Source organism: Podarcis vaucheri, assembly GCF_965113315.1.
Source record: "Podarcis vaucheri genome assembly, chromosome: 1".
NCBI lineage: Eukaryota > Metazoa > Chordata > Lepidosauria > Squamata > Lacertidae > Podarcis > Podarcis vaucheri.
In genome coordinates, this window is record NC_138759.1 from 61631531 (window position 1) to 61648137 (window position 16607).

The 16607-nt window shown below is 44.1% G+C and overlaps 2 protein-coding genes across 3 annotated transcripts in view; one reads left to right on the plus strand and one right to left on the minus strand.

Moving 5' to 3' along the window:
* Positions 1–16607, plus strand: part of NAV2 (neuron navigator 2) — a 543877-nt gene that overhangs the window by 147685 nt on the left and 379585 nt on the right. The window lies entirely within an intron of this gene.
* LOC309533684 (tigger transposable element-derived protein 1-like) lies at positions 3172–5486 on the minus strand. The gene is made up of 2 exons (XM_082225207.1): positions 5229–5486; positions 3172–5050 (listed from the first exon to the last, which is right to left on the minus strand). The coding sequence occupies exon 2, from the start codon at positions 5022–5024 to the stop codon at positions 3324–3326; it is 1701 nt and encodes a 566-aa protein (XP_082081333.1). The 5' UTR covers positions 5025–5050; positions 5229–5486; the 3' UTR covers positions 3172–3323.

A 16607-nucleotide genomic window follows, 5' to 3' on the forward strand; every position in this document is an offset into this window, starting at 1 on the left:
AAGTTTTTAATATTTAATGCTGTACAGTGGTGCCTCGCAAGACGAAATTAATTCGTTCCGCAAGTTTTTTCTTCTTGCGAGTTTTTCGTCTTGCGATGCACGGTTTCCCATAGGAATGCATTGAAAATCAATTAATGCGTTCCTAGGGAAACCGACTTCAGACCAGGTCCGGGGACAGTCTGTCCCCGGACCTCCTCTGAAGGCTGGGGGGGGGACAAGGGCTTTTCTTCCCACCCCCAGCATTTTAAAAAACCCTGGGACAGCGGAGGACTTCTCCGCTGTCCGGGGCGATCTTAAAATGCTGGCGGGCGGCATTTTAAAATCGCCCCGGACAGCGGAGGACTTCTCCGCTGTCGGGGCGATTTAAAAGCCCCTGGGAAGGCAGGCAGGGGGGACAAAGACTTTTGCCCCCCGCCAGCCTTCAGAAGAGGTCCTGGACCTCTTCTGAAGGCTGGCGGGGGCGAAAGTCTTTGCTCCCCCCGCCTGCCTTCAAAAGCTGTCCGGCCCAGGCTTCCCGGACCTTTCCGCCAGCAGCGGCAGCGCTGCCGCTGCTGGCGGAGACTTGCCGGCATGTCGAAGCCTGCGTGCAGCGCGCCCAGGCTTCGCGGATCTCTCCGCCAGCAGCGGCAGCGATGCCGCTGCTGGCGGAGACTTGCCGGCATGCCGAAGCCTGCGCGCAGCGCGCCCAGGCTTCGCGGATCTCTCCGCCAGCAGCGGCAGCGATGCCGCTGCTGGCGGAGACTCTCCTGCCTTCAAAAGCCGTCCGGGATAGCAGGAAGCGCTTCCCTGCTATCCCGGACTGCTTTTAAAATGCTGGCGCTGGGGAGCAAAGCCTTTCGGCCCCCGCCAGCCTTCCTGGACCTCTTCTGAAGGCCGGAGGGGGGGAAAAGGCTTTGCTCCCCACCGCTAGCATTTAAAAGAGGTCCCCGGAGATTTCCCTATGGGCTTTCGTCTTGCGAAGCAAGCCCATAGGGAAATTCGTTTTGCGAAGCGCCTCCAAAACGGAAAACCCTTTCGTCTAGCGGGTTTTCCGTCTTGCGAGGCGTTCCTCTTGCGGGGTACCACTGTATTGTTTTAACACTCGATTGGGAGCCGCCCAGAATGGCTGGGGAAACTCAGCCAGATGAACAGGGTAATTTAGATTTAGATTTAGATAAATTTATTGTCATTGTCTGTATATACACAGTATACACAACAACGAAAATCAAACACCCACCCAAAGACCGGGTTCACATATACATTTGCACGTATCTCCGAACTCTCATCCTATTTAAACATAATCTATAAAACATAACATAATCCAGAATATAGCATGACCTATTAAAAGCATAGCATAACCTAAAACCTATCTCATTCCTTCTACTCCCTACTTACTAAACCTTGCAACTGGCCCTGAGATCGTTATTTAGTGCAATCAGAGCTCTTGGATAATAATAATAATAATAATAATAATAATAATAATAATGATGATGATGATGAAGAAGCTCTTAATTTGGTTATTCCTCACATTTATATCCTACTTCTCAACCAAAAAATGAGGTGGCTTATAATGGAAAGTTAGGGATGTGTGTCTTATGCATCTTGAGTGGTGGGGGGGCGAACCATAGTTTAAGTCCAGATTTGTTTACACTGGGTTTCTGGACACACTGCAAAGCAGAGTGCCAGAGAGACCTCAGACACCTGCCCTCTTAACTTGCCCAGAGGCTGCTTTGTGTCATGGGCTTCTGTCCCAAGACTTCTAAGTACCTACTGATGCTGCTAGGTTCAGTTCACTTGTCCAGCCCATCACAGGTACTCTGATTGGAAATGGACCAAATTTGTCAAGCCCCTATTTAGAAAATTACTCCTAATTTTTGTGAATCCAGACGCTTTATGGTCATTTCAGGTTATCTGCAGTGAAAAGGATCCTGCTTTACTGGCAGGCATTCCTGCTTCCAGACTTGAAATGACAGACTTGTCATTTTCCTGCCAAATCAAGGGACTTGTAGTTTTCTCTGCCCATGAAAAAGTAAAAAGCTCCTTGCGCCCAGCAGGAAATGACAGTTCTGAGGATGCTCAGAACCATCGTTTCAAGTTCTGCAGCTGCCCAGCAAGCCTGCTTGTCTGGTACTGAGTCAGGCTCTCTCCCGCTGTGGTTATCCTCTTTCACAATGGTAAGGATTTATTTATTTTCCCTTTTGCAAAAGGGGTGGGAGGAGAGCCTAGCAATATGCCATCTCAGGTTTTCATGAGCATTCTTTGTGAGTAGTCACAAAACCCCTTGAGGATTTTTGAGTGCCACAAAGGAGTACTCATAAAAGCCACAATGGTTTGTGATGTCCCTTCAGTCCCTGGGTGCAATAGTACAAATGAAATCTAGAATTCCCAAAGAGAAAAGCTCATAAATACAAGAAGTTTGTTACATTTAATACTGAGAAAACAAGGGGAAACCTGAAATGACACGAAATATACAAAGGGGGGGGATTTACACCCCGTGAGTGTCTGCTGTGCTGTCAATCTTCTTACATTTATTCCATTTCACTTTTGTTTTATGCTCTTCCAGAACCAATCTTTGTATGTTTGCATGTACACCCCACTTTGAGCCATTGTTTCTCAGCCACCAAGCAGGACCCTCATAGTACTAGATTTTCACATCTAAGCTTTGCAATATTGCAGTGGCATTGCTGTCCCACTCTCAGGGGCTCCACACTAGCAGATTGCCGAAATCCAGCCTCTGACACTCATGTAATTCTTTCCATATGATTGCAACCTTTCCCAGATGATTTCAATGCCAGAGTGGCATTGGGATGGAACTCCAGGCCACCCCACAGCTCCTGTAATATAAGAATTGGACATGCATTCTATTTACATGTCAGATAGACCTTCGTGTAATTTACTACTATATAATTAACGTAATCCAGCTGCATGCAGGACTCTCGTATGCTTCTTATGCACCATCCCATTACATATGTGGGTGTTTTCTGATACTGAAGACCAAGAATCCTGTGCAGATCTCCGTATGCTTATCTCCTGTCACCAGTACAGTGGTGCCCCGCAAGACGAAATTAATTCGTTCCGCAATTTTTGTCATCTAGCGAATTTTTCATCTTGCGAAGCACGAAATCCCATAGGAATGCATTGAAAATCAATTAATGCGTTCCTATGGTCAAAAAAAGTCCAAACAAAGCCAAATTTGGTACAACAACAGTTTATTAACTGCTCTTTAAAGTCACACATACTGTAAAGAGCAGTTCAAAAATTGAAGGGAAAATAAATTAACTTTATAAACATGACAGAAAAACATTTAAAAATCAACAAAGTGCACAGTACAGTACATACATTTTCTAAGACTCTGGGGGACCACTCGAAGAAGGCTCCTCTTCCACTCTTTGCTTCTTGGTCAAGAACCTGTCCATAGTCTGCTGCTTTATCCGCCTTTTCAGGAGCTCCCTGAAAGACGACATGACCCTCGTATCATAAAAGTTCCCAGCGTCATGTGCCACGTGCTTCTCAGGGTGGTGTAGATCTGCAAAAGTCTGCACCTCCTTCCACTTCTGGCAAATGTCCCTCAGTCTTTCGGAGGACAGCCGTTCCTCAGTTGCTTCCTCCTCTTCCAGTGAGGCCTGCTCCTGCGCAGCCTCTGCCTGCAGTTCGACCAGCTCCACGGTGGTCAGCTCGTCGTCGTGCCCCTCCACCAGCTCGCAGACGTCCTCCTCCGTGACCTCCAGGCCCATGGTCCTCCCCAAGGCAACAATGTCCTGCACCACTGTTGACTCTGGTGCATCAGAGTCACTTGGTGCCACACAGTCCGGCCACAGGCTGCGCCAAGCGCAATTCAAATTTCTCTGGCTGATCCCTTTCCAGGCCGTGTTGACCATCTTCAAGCAGGTGACGATGTCGAAGTGGTCCTTCCAGAATTCCCGCAGGGTGATGGTGGTGCAGTCAGTCACCTCGAAGCATCGCCTGAAAAGCTCCTTGGTGTAGAGTTTTTTGAAATTGGCGATGACCTGCTGATCCATCGGCTGGAGCAGTGGCGTGGTGTTAGGCGGCAGGAACATGATGTTGATGAAGCTGAACTCCTCCAACAAGTCCACCTCAAGGCCTTTAGGATGGGCAGGAGCATTGTCCATCAGAAGCAAAGCCTTCAGCGGCAGGTCGTTGTCCAGCAGGTACTGCTTGACAGCAGGGCCAAAAGCAAGATTGACCCAGTCCACAAACAGCACACGTGTGACCCAAGCCTTGCTGTTGGATCGCCACATGACACTCAGCCGCTCCTTGTCGATCTTGTGTCTCTTGAAGGCCCGTGGGTTCTCCGAGTGGTACACCAGCAGGGGCTTGATCTTCAGGTCGCCGCTTGCGTTGGCACAGAAGAGCAGGGTCAGACGGTCCTTCATGGGCTTGTGGCCAGGCAGCCTGGACTCCTCCTGAGTGATGAAAGTCCTTTTGGGCATCCTCTTCCAAAACAGTCCGGTCTCGTCGCAGTTGAAGACCTGCTGCGGAACGTAGCCCTCCGTCTTCACAAGCTCCAGGAACTCCGCTGCAAACTCTTCAGCCGCAGGAACATCAGAACTGGCAGCCTCTCCATGCCTGACCACGCTGTGGATGCCAGATCTTGTCTTGAACCGGTCAAACCAACCTCTGCTAGCCTTGAAGACTTCTGGCTCGGCGGAGGTTCCTGGCTGTTCCCGGATGAGGTCAGCGTGCAAGGCCTTGGCCTTCTCACAAATGACGGCCTCAGACACTGTGTCCCCTGCACGCTGCTTCTCTTCTATCCAGATGAGCAGCAACTTCTCGACTTCCTCCAGGACAGCTGGGCGGTTCTTCACGATCCTGGTGACTCCCTTGGCTGCATCAGTCGCCAGGATCTTCTCCCTCATCTTCAGGATGGTCCCGATGGTCGATGGGTTCCTGCCGTACTCCCTGGCAATGTCCGTCACACGCATTCCGCCGTCGTGCTTCCGGATGATCTCCTTCTTCATTTCCAGCGTCACCTTCTCCTTCTTCCTCTCGCCGGCCACCGCAGCAGCAGTCTTCTTGGGTCCCATGGCAGCACAGCTCCTACCTTCGTAAACTCAGAAACAGAAAAAAAAATCAGTGATGTGCTTCAAACCCAAAAAATACAAAAGCACCCAGCCACCCACCACACAGAAATTAAAACCCAGAACCAAGGCCTTGAATCCCAAGCACCCCAACCCCAAATCCAAAATCCCAAAACCCCCACCCAAAAAAGTTTTAAAAGTTTAGCTTACCAAATGGATGAAAGAGAAGTTCTGGAAAAGCTTCAACAATCAGCCACCGAAGTCCTCAGAAACCTCAAATGGCTGCAAAAAAAGTTTAGGAAAAGCTTCAAAAATCACCAATGTCTTCAAAAACCTCAACTGCTCCCACAGACACGCACCAACCCACCCACAACACAGAAATTGCAAACCCCTCCCCAACTGCTCCCCCAGCCCCTCCCCTACTGCTGCAAACCCCTCCCCAACTGCTTCCCCACCCAGACAAAAAAAAATTTCAAAAAATAACAACATGGCCAGCACTCAGAAATTCAAACTCAGAAAAAAAAATTGAAAATAAACAACCATGCCTAGTGGTCACAGAAAATCACAAAAATTCCAAAAAAAACCCCACAAGCCCCCAGATTTCTGCAGAAACCTACCCCACTGTTCCCCTAGCCAGCCAGCACTCAGAAATTCAAACTCAGAAAAAAAAATTTGAAAATAAACAACCATGCCTAGTGGTCACAGAAAATAATAAAAATCCCCAAAAAACCCCAAATGGTCCCAGATTTCTGCAGAAACCTCCCCCACTGTTCCCCTAGCCAGCCAGCACTCAGAAATTCAAACTCAGAAAAAAAAATTGAAAATAAACAACCATGCCTAGTGGTCACAGAAAATCATAAAAATCCCCCCAAAACCCCAAATGGTCCCAGATTTCTGCAGAAACCTCCCCCACTGTTCCCCTAGCCAGCCAGCACTCAGAAATTCAAACTCAGAAAAAAGAATTTGAAAATAAACAACCATGCCTAGTGGTCACAGAAAATCATAAAAATTCCCAAAAAACCCCAAATGGTCCCAGATTTCTGCAGAAACCTCCCCCACTGTTCCCCTAGCCAGCCAGCACTCAGAAATTCAAACTCAGAAAAAAAATGAAAATAAACAACCATGCCTAGTGGTCACAGAAAATCATAAAAATCCCCCCAAAACCCCAAATGGTCCCAGATTTCTTCAGAAATCTCCCCCACTGTTCCCCTAGCCAGCCAGCACTCAGAAATTCAAATTCAGGGGAAAAAAATTCAAAAATAAACAACCATGCCTAGTGGTCACAGAAAATCACAAAAATTCCAAAAAACCCCCCACAAGCCCCCAGATTTCTGCAGAAACCTCCCCCACTGTTCCCCTAGCCAGCCAGCACTCAGAAATTCAAACTCAGAAAAATTTTCAAAAAAAAAACAACCTGGCCCAGTGGTCACAGAAAATCATAAAAATTCCCCCAAAAGGCCCACAAGCCCCCAGATTATCGCAAACCCCTTCCCAGCACCAAGTCCTTGAATCCCAAACACCCCAACCCAAAATCCAAACCCCCCCAAAAAAGTTATAAAAGTTTAACTTACCAAATGGATGAAAGAGAACTTCTCGAAAAGTTCTGGAGAAGTTTTGGAAAATCTTCAAAAGCGAGCAAAGTCTGAGAAAAGGCTACCAAACCACGTGCTAACAGTTGCTCCTCAAAGCCAAGTCGCAACTGCAGCTGCTCAAGCTAAGCACCCTCGGTTTTAACGGTTTTTACACAAAAGAAACAAAGTCGCGAGACGTTTTCGTTTTGCGAAGCAAGTCCATAGGGGAATTCGTCTTGCGAGGCAAATCGCGGACGAAAAAACCTTTCGTCTAGCGAGTTTTTTGTCTTGCAAGGCATTCGTCTTGCGGGGCACTACTGTAGGTCGCAGACAGAGTGCTTAAAACTGGTATGAGATGAAAAGCAAATTAAGGCATCTTCAAACGTTAACTGCAAACAGCAGGAAAATGACTTGTGTGGTACATGAGAATGAGTATGAGCCTTTATAATGAAACATGGCTTTCTAAGTGCAGTTCTGAAAGCATTTACATCTTAAGTGGCCACAAGTGCAAAGCAACCCAGTGTACTATACATGCAACAGTAAACAGTCTGGAGAAATTCACAGTTTATGTGTAAAAGTTTCATCCAATTATGACGGCTTGCGCACACTATTGATTTCAGCTGGGCTGCTTCATAGCAAGAGGATTGCGGATTGTGCCTTGGAGCCTGAAGCAGAACTCCCATTGATTCCTTCGAGTGTGGCTGTAATTGTGATTTCATATAGCCAGGATTAATAAACTAAGAACCCCTAAGGAAATAAATGTGAAAAGCTGGCTTCTTATAAGAGGTGCCCTTTTCATGGTCAATACATGCAGAAAAGTTTATTCTCCTCCAAAGCTCCAGGGAGAACTTTGGCGCATTTAAAAATAATCCCAGAGCTGTCATTTGAGCTGGGCTCCTATCACTGAATAAACCAGTCTCATATGCTTAATTATATGTGTGCTTATGAAGGATTCATCAGAAGCAGACAAGTTTTAAAAAGAGTAAGTTTTCCAATAATGGCAGCTTTAGCCATTTGCTGTTGGAGTTACGATATCAAACCAACTTCATATAGATTTATTTATAGCCGAGAGCACATTTCAATTTATGAAGGATTTTTATGAAGGTATAAACTTAAGAGGAAGAGGGTTTTTTTTTTAATATTTAAGGCCTCAGAGACTTATATTTTTTTGATATTGGTTTAAAATTTAGTTTCATGTTCCAAGAAAGCAACTTCCATATGTACATGAGTGCCATTGTTCTGAATTTCTGAATAACTATAATATTTGGATGGTTACCTATTTACCCACACAGAAACAAATCCCAAATCCTTTGCAGCTGGAGAGCTTAGAGCAACTGTATGTTGGAAATTACTGCTTTCTATCAAATATAATAACACTTAGCATTTAGAAATCTCTTTTTCACAATGTTTGGCATGAAATATATTAAGTCAGTAAATCCTTACAGCTATGCTGTGACCTTACAGTGGTATAATCAAGTTCCCATTTGCAGTGCTTGTTCTGAGTATGTGAACGCGGGGAGAGCTGGTGTGAATTTATAGTTGTTATTATTATGTGTACTTATTAGTCTTTTTTTAAAAGATAAGGAATCTCAAGGTAACTTATAATGTAGTACTGATAGTTTCCATCACAGAGATCTCACGCTGCTGTCTAAAAACTCGGCAGCACTCCAAAAATTTTCACAGGAAAATCCTTGGTAAGAGAAAGCAACATGCACATGAAGTCACTAGGGCTTAAACAACCAGCTAGATTCTTTTGGGTAGGTTTGGTGACCCCCTGTACTCCAGCCTTGAATCAGTTGTGGATTTAGGATGGATTCAGTTGTATGCTTCCATCCTCTAAACACAAGATAGCATCGAATGCATCAAGCTCTGTATCCCTAGATACAGAGGGATGTATAGCTTTCCACAACCTTGTGTGGTGCCCTTCAGACGTTGCGGAACTGCAACTCCCATTAACCTCAGCCAGCATGGCCAAGGAGTGATGATGAATGCTCTCAGTTCTACAACTTGGACTACAACTCCTTTCATCCCTAACTAGCAGGACCAGTGGTCAGGGATGATGGGAAGTGTAGTCAAAAACAGATGGAGACCCAAGTTTCAGAAACCCTTTGACTATAACTTAACCTGGGTGATGGGAAACTAATTCTTCTCTAGTCTGCCATACCCCCTTTGTGAGTTCATTTGGACACCATATTGAAGGTGTGAGGAGAGAGGGTTGAAGCAACCCATTGATTTCATGGCTCAATCCATTTTCAACTAGAGTGGGTTTAGCTCAAAGCCCTTGCTTTTGATTAATGCTCTGCTCCAAATGGTGCCTGTGTCTTCCTTTCAATCATGCTTGCAAACACCCTGTGTTGATATGTAATATGCAGGACCTGGTTACATTTGAACCATCTCCTAAGTCCACTTCCAGATGTGGCATGATACTGATACGGTTCCATGTGTGTATGGACTAGGAAAGAGAGGTTGAGTACATGAAAAGAGGGGCACTTCAGATTTTCTACTTTATGCATGACACTTCTACACCAGAACATGCAGTTCAGAGGAAAGCAGGGAGACTATATCTCCCATTATGTTTTCCTAGTAGCCAGAAATCGATTATGAGAGCAATCCTAAACTGTGATCTGTCAATCACAGCTTGCTTTTAGTAAGTCCAGAACGGGGCAGGGTGTGTGTGTATAGTAACTCAAGATCTGCTACATTCAAATAGAAATTGTAACAGTGGAAAACACTTGTGTGTGGACTCAGCTCTGCAGTTCTGTTACAAGAATGTCTTGAATAATGTATGAGTGACTTAAACAGAAATCTCAAATGTGACAAATATCTTTTGGAGAACTATAAAGAAGCCCTGTATAATCTCAGACGTTAGAGCCCTAGATGTAGAATTACAGGCAGTCACTTGCTTACAAGCTAAGGATGAGAACGTTGCCAGCTACATTTTTCACCGCTGCCTGAAGAAAGGTTTCTGTTAACTGTAAGTCTCAATTTGTTTCATATTAGTTCAAAAATAATTGCAGATGCTGGTCTGTAGTATTTAGCTTTCAGTTCTGGATGTTGCAGAGATGCTTGTGGTCATACTTGACATTTTCTGCATTTCAAGTTAGCATGCGACTAAATGTTATTTTTATGGTATTTTGTGTAATATACAGTATTTGCCAGTACTGAATACGATGCCATTCTTTCTTTCTTTCTTTCCTTTTTTTTCTTAAAGAAAAATGTTATTTCCATCTGTAATTTTGGAAAAAAATAAACTGGGGCAGAAAAAATATCCCCATCTAAGATCTTCCAAACAAGCAAATAATTCCACCAATTATTCCTGTATTTGGGTTCAGCTATCGAGCTAAAACTTGAGGTTAGAGATCTAACAACTTGTAATTCGTGGCAGGCAATGATGGCTGGCGGCACATTGACCTAATGGTCATCTATTAGAATAGGTTTTCTACCTTAATACAGTTGGTTCTTCTCTGGTCCATTGGAGACCATTCCTAATACTATCCCACCTGATGCTCTAAATTTATTTTTGTCTTTTCTATATTCCTAGTTCTCTTCTGCTTTAAAATCAGTTTTTTAAAGGGGGGCTGGTTTTAAAGTCTAAGAGTTCCTATCAGGGGTCGGCAGTGCAGTATAAACACTGACAACTGGGAAACACTAGTGCTTGGGAAATAAGCGCTCCAATTGGATAACAGCCTTTACCAAAAGTGTCATGGGCTTTGAAGACACTCGAACTCAGAATGAAAGGGAGAAACAAGCTAAGAGGAAGGTACATTTGGCAAACCCTCACTATGATCAACTCCCACCAAGAAACCTATGTCCCCACTGTGGAATGATGTGAGGATCCAGAATTGGCCTCTACAGTCACTTATAGATTCGCTGTTAAAACCATGTTTATGGAAGACAATCTTACTTGGCTACGAGTGATCGCCAAAGAAGAAAGAAGATCATTGTGCATGTGTGTGTGAAATCATTATTGCCACACATAACACCGGTCCTCAAAGACCTAGACTGGTTCCCAGTACATTTCCGAGCACAATTCAAAGTGTTGGTGCTGACCTTATAAAGCACTGAACAACCTCAGCCCTGTGTACCTGAAAAAGTGTCTCCACCCCCATCGTTCAGCCTGGACACTGAGATCCAGCACCAAGGGCCTTCTGGTGGTTCCCACACTGCGAGAACCAAGCAGAGGGCCTTCTCGGTAGTGGCGCCCACCCTGTGGAATGCCCTCCCATCAGATGTTAAGGAGATGAGCTATTATATAACATTTAGGAAACATCTGAAGGCAGCCCTGTACAGGGTAGCTTTTTAAGGTTTAATTTTTTAATATTTTTATATATGTTGGTAAGCCACCCAGAGTTGCTAGGGCAACCCAGTCAGATAGGCGGGGTAATACTACTACTACCACCACCACCACCACTACTAACTACTACTAATTTACTATTAAAATTCTTCTTAAATGTAATACCAAAGTAACTAAGATGCTAATTCATCTTTGGAGAGTAGGAACACGGGTAGCGGTGACTGTCAAGATTCTGAATCTCCTTGGCAGGGGGTTGGACTCGATGGCCCTTGTGGTCTCTTCCAACTCTATGATTCTATGATTCTATATTTCCCAGTAGCAGACACTTTCAACATGTTGTGTATTTTTAAAGAGAATTCTGCCCATAGGAGCATTTCAACAAGTTCCAAGCATGGGGTTAGGAAAGTTGACACTTTACTCAGTGGGTAGATCCTGGATTGAAAATCCGTTACCATGAGAGAAGAATTAGAGCAATATTGAAGATCATGCTTGATTATATTTAATCAAGATAGGCGGGGTATAAATAATAAATTAATATTATTAAATTATTATTCCTCTGTATCTAAGTCATATAAGATTGTGTGCAAATTGTTGGAGCCAATCAGAAGTATTGTTGGAATAGAACAAGCAACATCGCTGAGACAGAGATATTATACAGGAAATTTTAGAACTTGTAGTCTGAGTGACAGAAAGATTTGTAGGACCCTATGTGATATGCTCTCTCAAGAACAATATGTCCCAGAGTTCCTTAATTTCCGCAAGCATTTTCTGTGCACAAACTGGGGAGGCCATTGGGGCATGCTAGGAGGGTTGGTCAAGCACCATAATACCTACACTATTTGGATGTTAATTAATTGCATCTGCAATTAAATGCAGGGCTTCCACCACTCCCTCTACCTGGAGTATCCTGTGTTGAGGCATGCAGTTGGCTGAATGTAATCAGTAGTCTACCTTGCTACCAGGGTTCTTGATTGCTGGGGTGAGGGAACCTAATGTGCTTACAATCTCCCTTCAAAGCTACCTCCCTGCTCAGTGCTGGAAGATTGGAATGCAAGGGGCAAGGCTGGTGCCCAAAGCCCATCTATGGATACCATTGAGATTTACCAGCCTCAGAATATATTTGAGCAAATGACCTGTACTTCCAGTTTCTAGAGTACATAGAAGAGCTGACCCTGCATTTCAGGGACAGGGAACCTCATCTAATAGGCATTTCTTACTGAGGATAATTAATATACATACATGCCATTCTCAAATATACAGATCAGGCAGCAAGGAATGTAAGGAGCTCAAACAAACAAGAAAAACTAGAAGACACTCTTTATTTTTTCAAAACAGACAAAGCCTTTCATGGAGTGGCAAGGGGCCCATGTTACAAGTTGGGGGGGGGGGAATCCCAGATGGGCCCAAAGAAATGATACTTGCATTTTGCATTCCAATATCACGTAGTTAATTGAAGGAAACAGTTCAGAGCCCACTCTCTCAGAATCTGTTCCCACAATTGCTAGCATTGTTGAGATTCACATGCACACTTGAGGCGAGGCTTTAGTGTTCCGGATTCATACACCAATGTGGTTCCTGCCCAAAACATGTTCCTGCATGGTTGGAATTCTGTGCTGATGCATTCTTAGCTCCAACCACATGGAAGTAAATTTTAGAGGAAAACCATGTTGCTTAGTAACACAGACATTAGACTAAAAAGACTGCTAAATAAAGATCCATTAGTCTTAAATACATAAATCAAGAGGGTGGTTAAAGCATGTTAAGAAAGGAACTGTCCACTCTTCTCAGTGTTAAATGTTTGCTTCACATTTTGTGACACCTGTATACAGTGGATGATGAGATCACACCATAGGAGTGACCCAGAAACAGGCCTTATCTCAGCAGGCTAAATAATAAGGCAGGAATTCCATGCAGGAGATGTAGCTTTCTCATCAATCTGACGGAAGTATATGACAGTTAGTTACAAATACCAGCAAATTAAAGTAAATATGATTTCCAGGGTGTTGCAAAGGGATATGCTTTTGCTGTAAAACCATGAAGAGATAAAGCCCTTGGGATTTCTCCTGAATGTTTTCAAGCACTTTCTTTGCTTTTATCATTGCTACATGATAAGAAGCTTGGTGTTAGATATTATTTCAGATTTTAATCATTACATGGCTTAGAATTTTTACAGTAGAGAAAAAAATTGAAGCCTGGTTTTTGTGAAGGGTTAACAGACTAATTTCATAGTTGACTTGCTCTATTTCCCCCTGCTATATTTGATAAGTTGATTCCTTCTTTTAGAGAACACACACACACACACACACACACACACACACACACACACACATCTTATGCTGATGTCAGTGTTTCCAGCACAAGCAATTCAAAGGCCTATTTGAAAAATCAAATTAGGAGGAAACAGACCTGCAGGGAGGCAATGTTCCATTTATCATTATTACTGCCTTGATTTCTCCCCTCCCTCCAAACTATTAAAATGTTTGCATTTTCACTACAACTTGCAAATTAAAAATAAATCATGAAACCAAACCACGGAAATGCTTTACTTAAGAGAGTTTATTTACTCCACTTTTTCAAGAAGAATTTCCAGCCTGTTGATATCTTGCATTGTAATACAGTATGCTCTAAGTCATCCTGCCAACTCACCCTAATGGAGAAGCTGCTTGACTGGTGAATTGAAGCAGGAAGCATACGTAATGCTTGCACATGTTCCCTTGATTGGATTTCTTTGCAATAAATGGTTGGCAGCCATCATGAATGCTCTAAATCTATTAAAGCAGACTGTGCTGATGTAGGCTTATGGTCAAATTAAATTTCACATGGAAACCAAGAAGTGGTCACTTAGTGGCGGGAGGGGGGGAGCAGGTGTTCAACTCTGTAGGTTTAAGCGCTTTGAGCAGGTGTAGAAGTAAATGGATTATACGTTATGGTTATTAGACTCATAAACTCTGACAAGAGCCACACTTCCCAAGCCACCAACCTGGCTGGGGTTAATGGGACTTGTCCCAAACAGCTGGAGGGCACCAGGTTGAGGAAGGCTGCGTTAAATCCCTTCCCTTTCTCTCTGTATCGACTGGCCCAGAGGACAGTTTTAATTCTTCAGATGTGCTGATAATTCTTGAAAGATGGCCCATCTGCCAGACAAATGTTATCAAGATTCAGTTTGTAACACCAAGGAAACAGCATCTCTATTCTTCTGGTTCAGCTTTTTTGCAATTAGTTTATATTCCTGAATATATTTACAGCTTTCATCAAATTACAATATGCAGGAGATGTTATGATTCTCTCAGGCTCTCTGTACACTCCATTCATCAAATTTCAGGCTGAGTGCCACTAAGAGCAGCTTTCATACTGGTTGGGAGCAGAGAACAGCTTAAAAAAAATATGCAATAGCATCTGCCAGAAAGGAAGGTCACTTTTCTGGTAGCTGCTTAGTTATGTAAGACTCCATGAATGAGCATTTTAAGTGATATATTTCCTACTATAAAATGATTAACACACCCCAGTCTCTTATGTGGGAGGAGATCCCAAGGGTCTAAGCAGATGTAATGGGATTGGTTTCCTTAGTCCAAAACACAACTGGTTTCTGGGTTTATTGTTCTCTTGTTCTTATTGATTAGTCATAGAACAATAAACCTCCAGCCAGGGAATTGAGGGAGGCCTGTTCACTTTAGGTCATCTTCTGGGAGCAGCTCAGGTGTTTAGTTTCTATGGCAATGCACCTGCATGTGGTCAACTCTTTAGTTATGCAAAGAGATGCTTAAAGTAGATCCCATAAGTCTGAAGTCTGCCCACATTCAACATAGGTTTCGTGCCCAGTGGCTGTCTTGTCAGGGTGGTGTGGCTGGAGGCAGGCTAGTGCTCAGCAGACCTTCTGCCAGCTAGGGTGTGGGAAAGGGTGGACAATGTAGCTTTTCTGGTGGGGAATTGACCACTCTGGACCCCTTGCACTACCTGATTGTAATCAAGTATAACAACCAATAACTTGTGTTCATGATTGGGGCTGCAATCCTAAATAATTGTATTTGGGTAAATTCATTGAACAAGTAAACATGTTTAGGATTGATCAGTAAGCTGGTAATTTGCATTATATATAATTGTATGTAAACATTTTTTTTAAAAAAGCTGCTTCTTAGAATGCTTTCATCTTCTTTGAAGTCTTCAGAATTTTTACAGTCTGTTTCCCTTGCTAAGACAAATGTAACAGCAATGTGTATTTTCAGTATTCCATTGGTGTTTTCCAATCAAAAGAACATTTTTATTAACTATTCATAATGTTGTTTTTGTTTTGCCAATGGCTATCTTTCACAGCAGAAACCTATTCTAGGTAAAGACAAATATCTCAATTAAGCAATTTCTTATTGCAAGGCACAAGCTATAGGGAGCATTCTCATTTGAACAATGGTTGTTTAATTAACTGTGTTAGCTGCTTGGAGTTTAATGGCACAGAATAAGGGGAGAAATGACATGTGGAATTACTAGATTGCACACTATAAGGAAATGCTACTCTGAGTGAGTTGACATGCCATGCCTGATAGTCACTCCCTTACAATCAACATATAAGTGCTGTTAGTGACATAATTTTTCTTTTGCAATTAAGTAGAACCCAGACAAACCTGAAGCGTATGTAACCTGAAGCGTATGTAACCCGAGTTACCACTGTATTGGTTGCAGATAATCAGTAATAAGCATGTCTGCTTGGTAGTACTTGAACTTCAAGTTAGTTCATGATCATGAATTTAGCAAACAATATTGCTTCTTGTATAAAGGTAAAGGCACCCCTGCCCGTACGGGCCAGTCTTGACAGACTCTAGGGTTGTGCGCTCATCTCACTGGCCGGGAGCCAGCGCTGTCTGTAGACACTTCCCGGTCACGTGGCCAGCGTGACGAAGTTGCTCTGGCGAACCGGCACCAAAGCAGCACACGGAACGCCGTTTACCTTCCCGCTATAAAGTGGTACCTATTTATCTACTTGCACTTAAGGGTGCTTTCGAACTGCTGGGTGGGCAGGAGCTGGGACCGAATGACGGGAGCTCACCCCGCCGCGGGGATTCGAACCGCCGACCATGCGATCGGCAACTTCTGGGCGCTGAGGTTTTACCCACAGCGCCACCCGGATCCCCTTGCTTCTTGTATATCAAGTAGCAATTGCATTAAATTGTGGAATGGGAGGTGTGGAAGGAGCTCAAATGCAAGCCTGTGCTCAGCACCGCAATATGTCAAGTACCACCTGTCCCCCATGTGAACTAACCTGAACCCTGCAATCATCATCTGAGGCCCTTCTTTGTGTGCCTCCTCCAGGAGAGGTCTGGAGGGCAGCAACATGAGAACAGGCCTTTTCTGTGGTGGCTCCTCACTTGTGGAAAATGCTGTTCTCAGGCCTAGGGATGGATGGCGGCTAACAGATTGAGGTTGAATCCTGACAAGACAGAAGTACTGTTTTGGGGGGACAGGGGGTGGGTGGGGGTGGAGGACTCCCTGGTCCTGAATGGGGCAACTGTGCCTCTGAAGGAGCAGATGCACAGCCTGGGAGTCATTTTGGACTCACAGCTGTCCATGGAGGTTCAGGTCAATTCTGTGTCCAGGGCAGTCTACCAGTTCCATCTGGTACGCAGGCTGAGGCCCTACCTGCCCATGGACTGTCTTGCCAGAGTGGTGCATGCTCTGGTTATCTCCCGCTTGGACTACTGCAATGCGCTCTACATGGGGCTACCTTTGAATGTG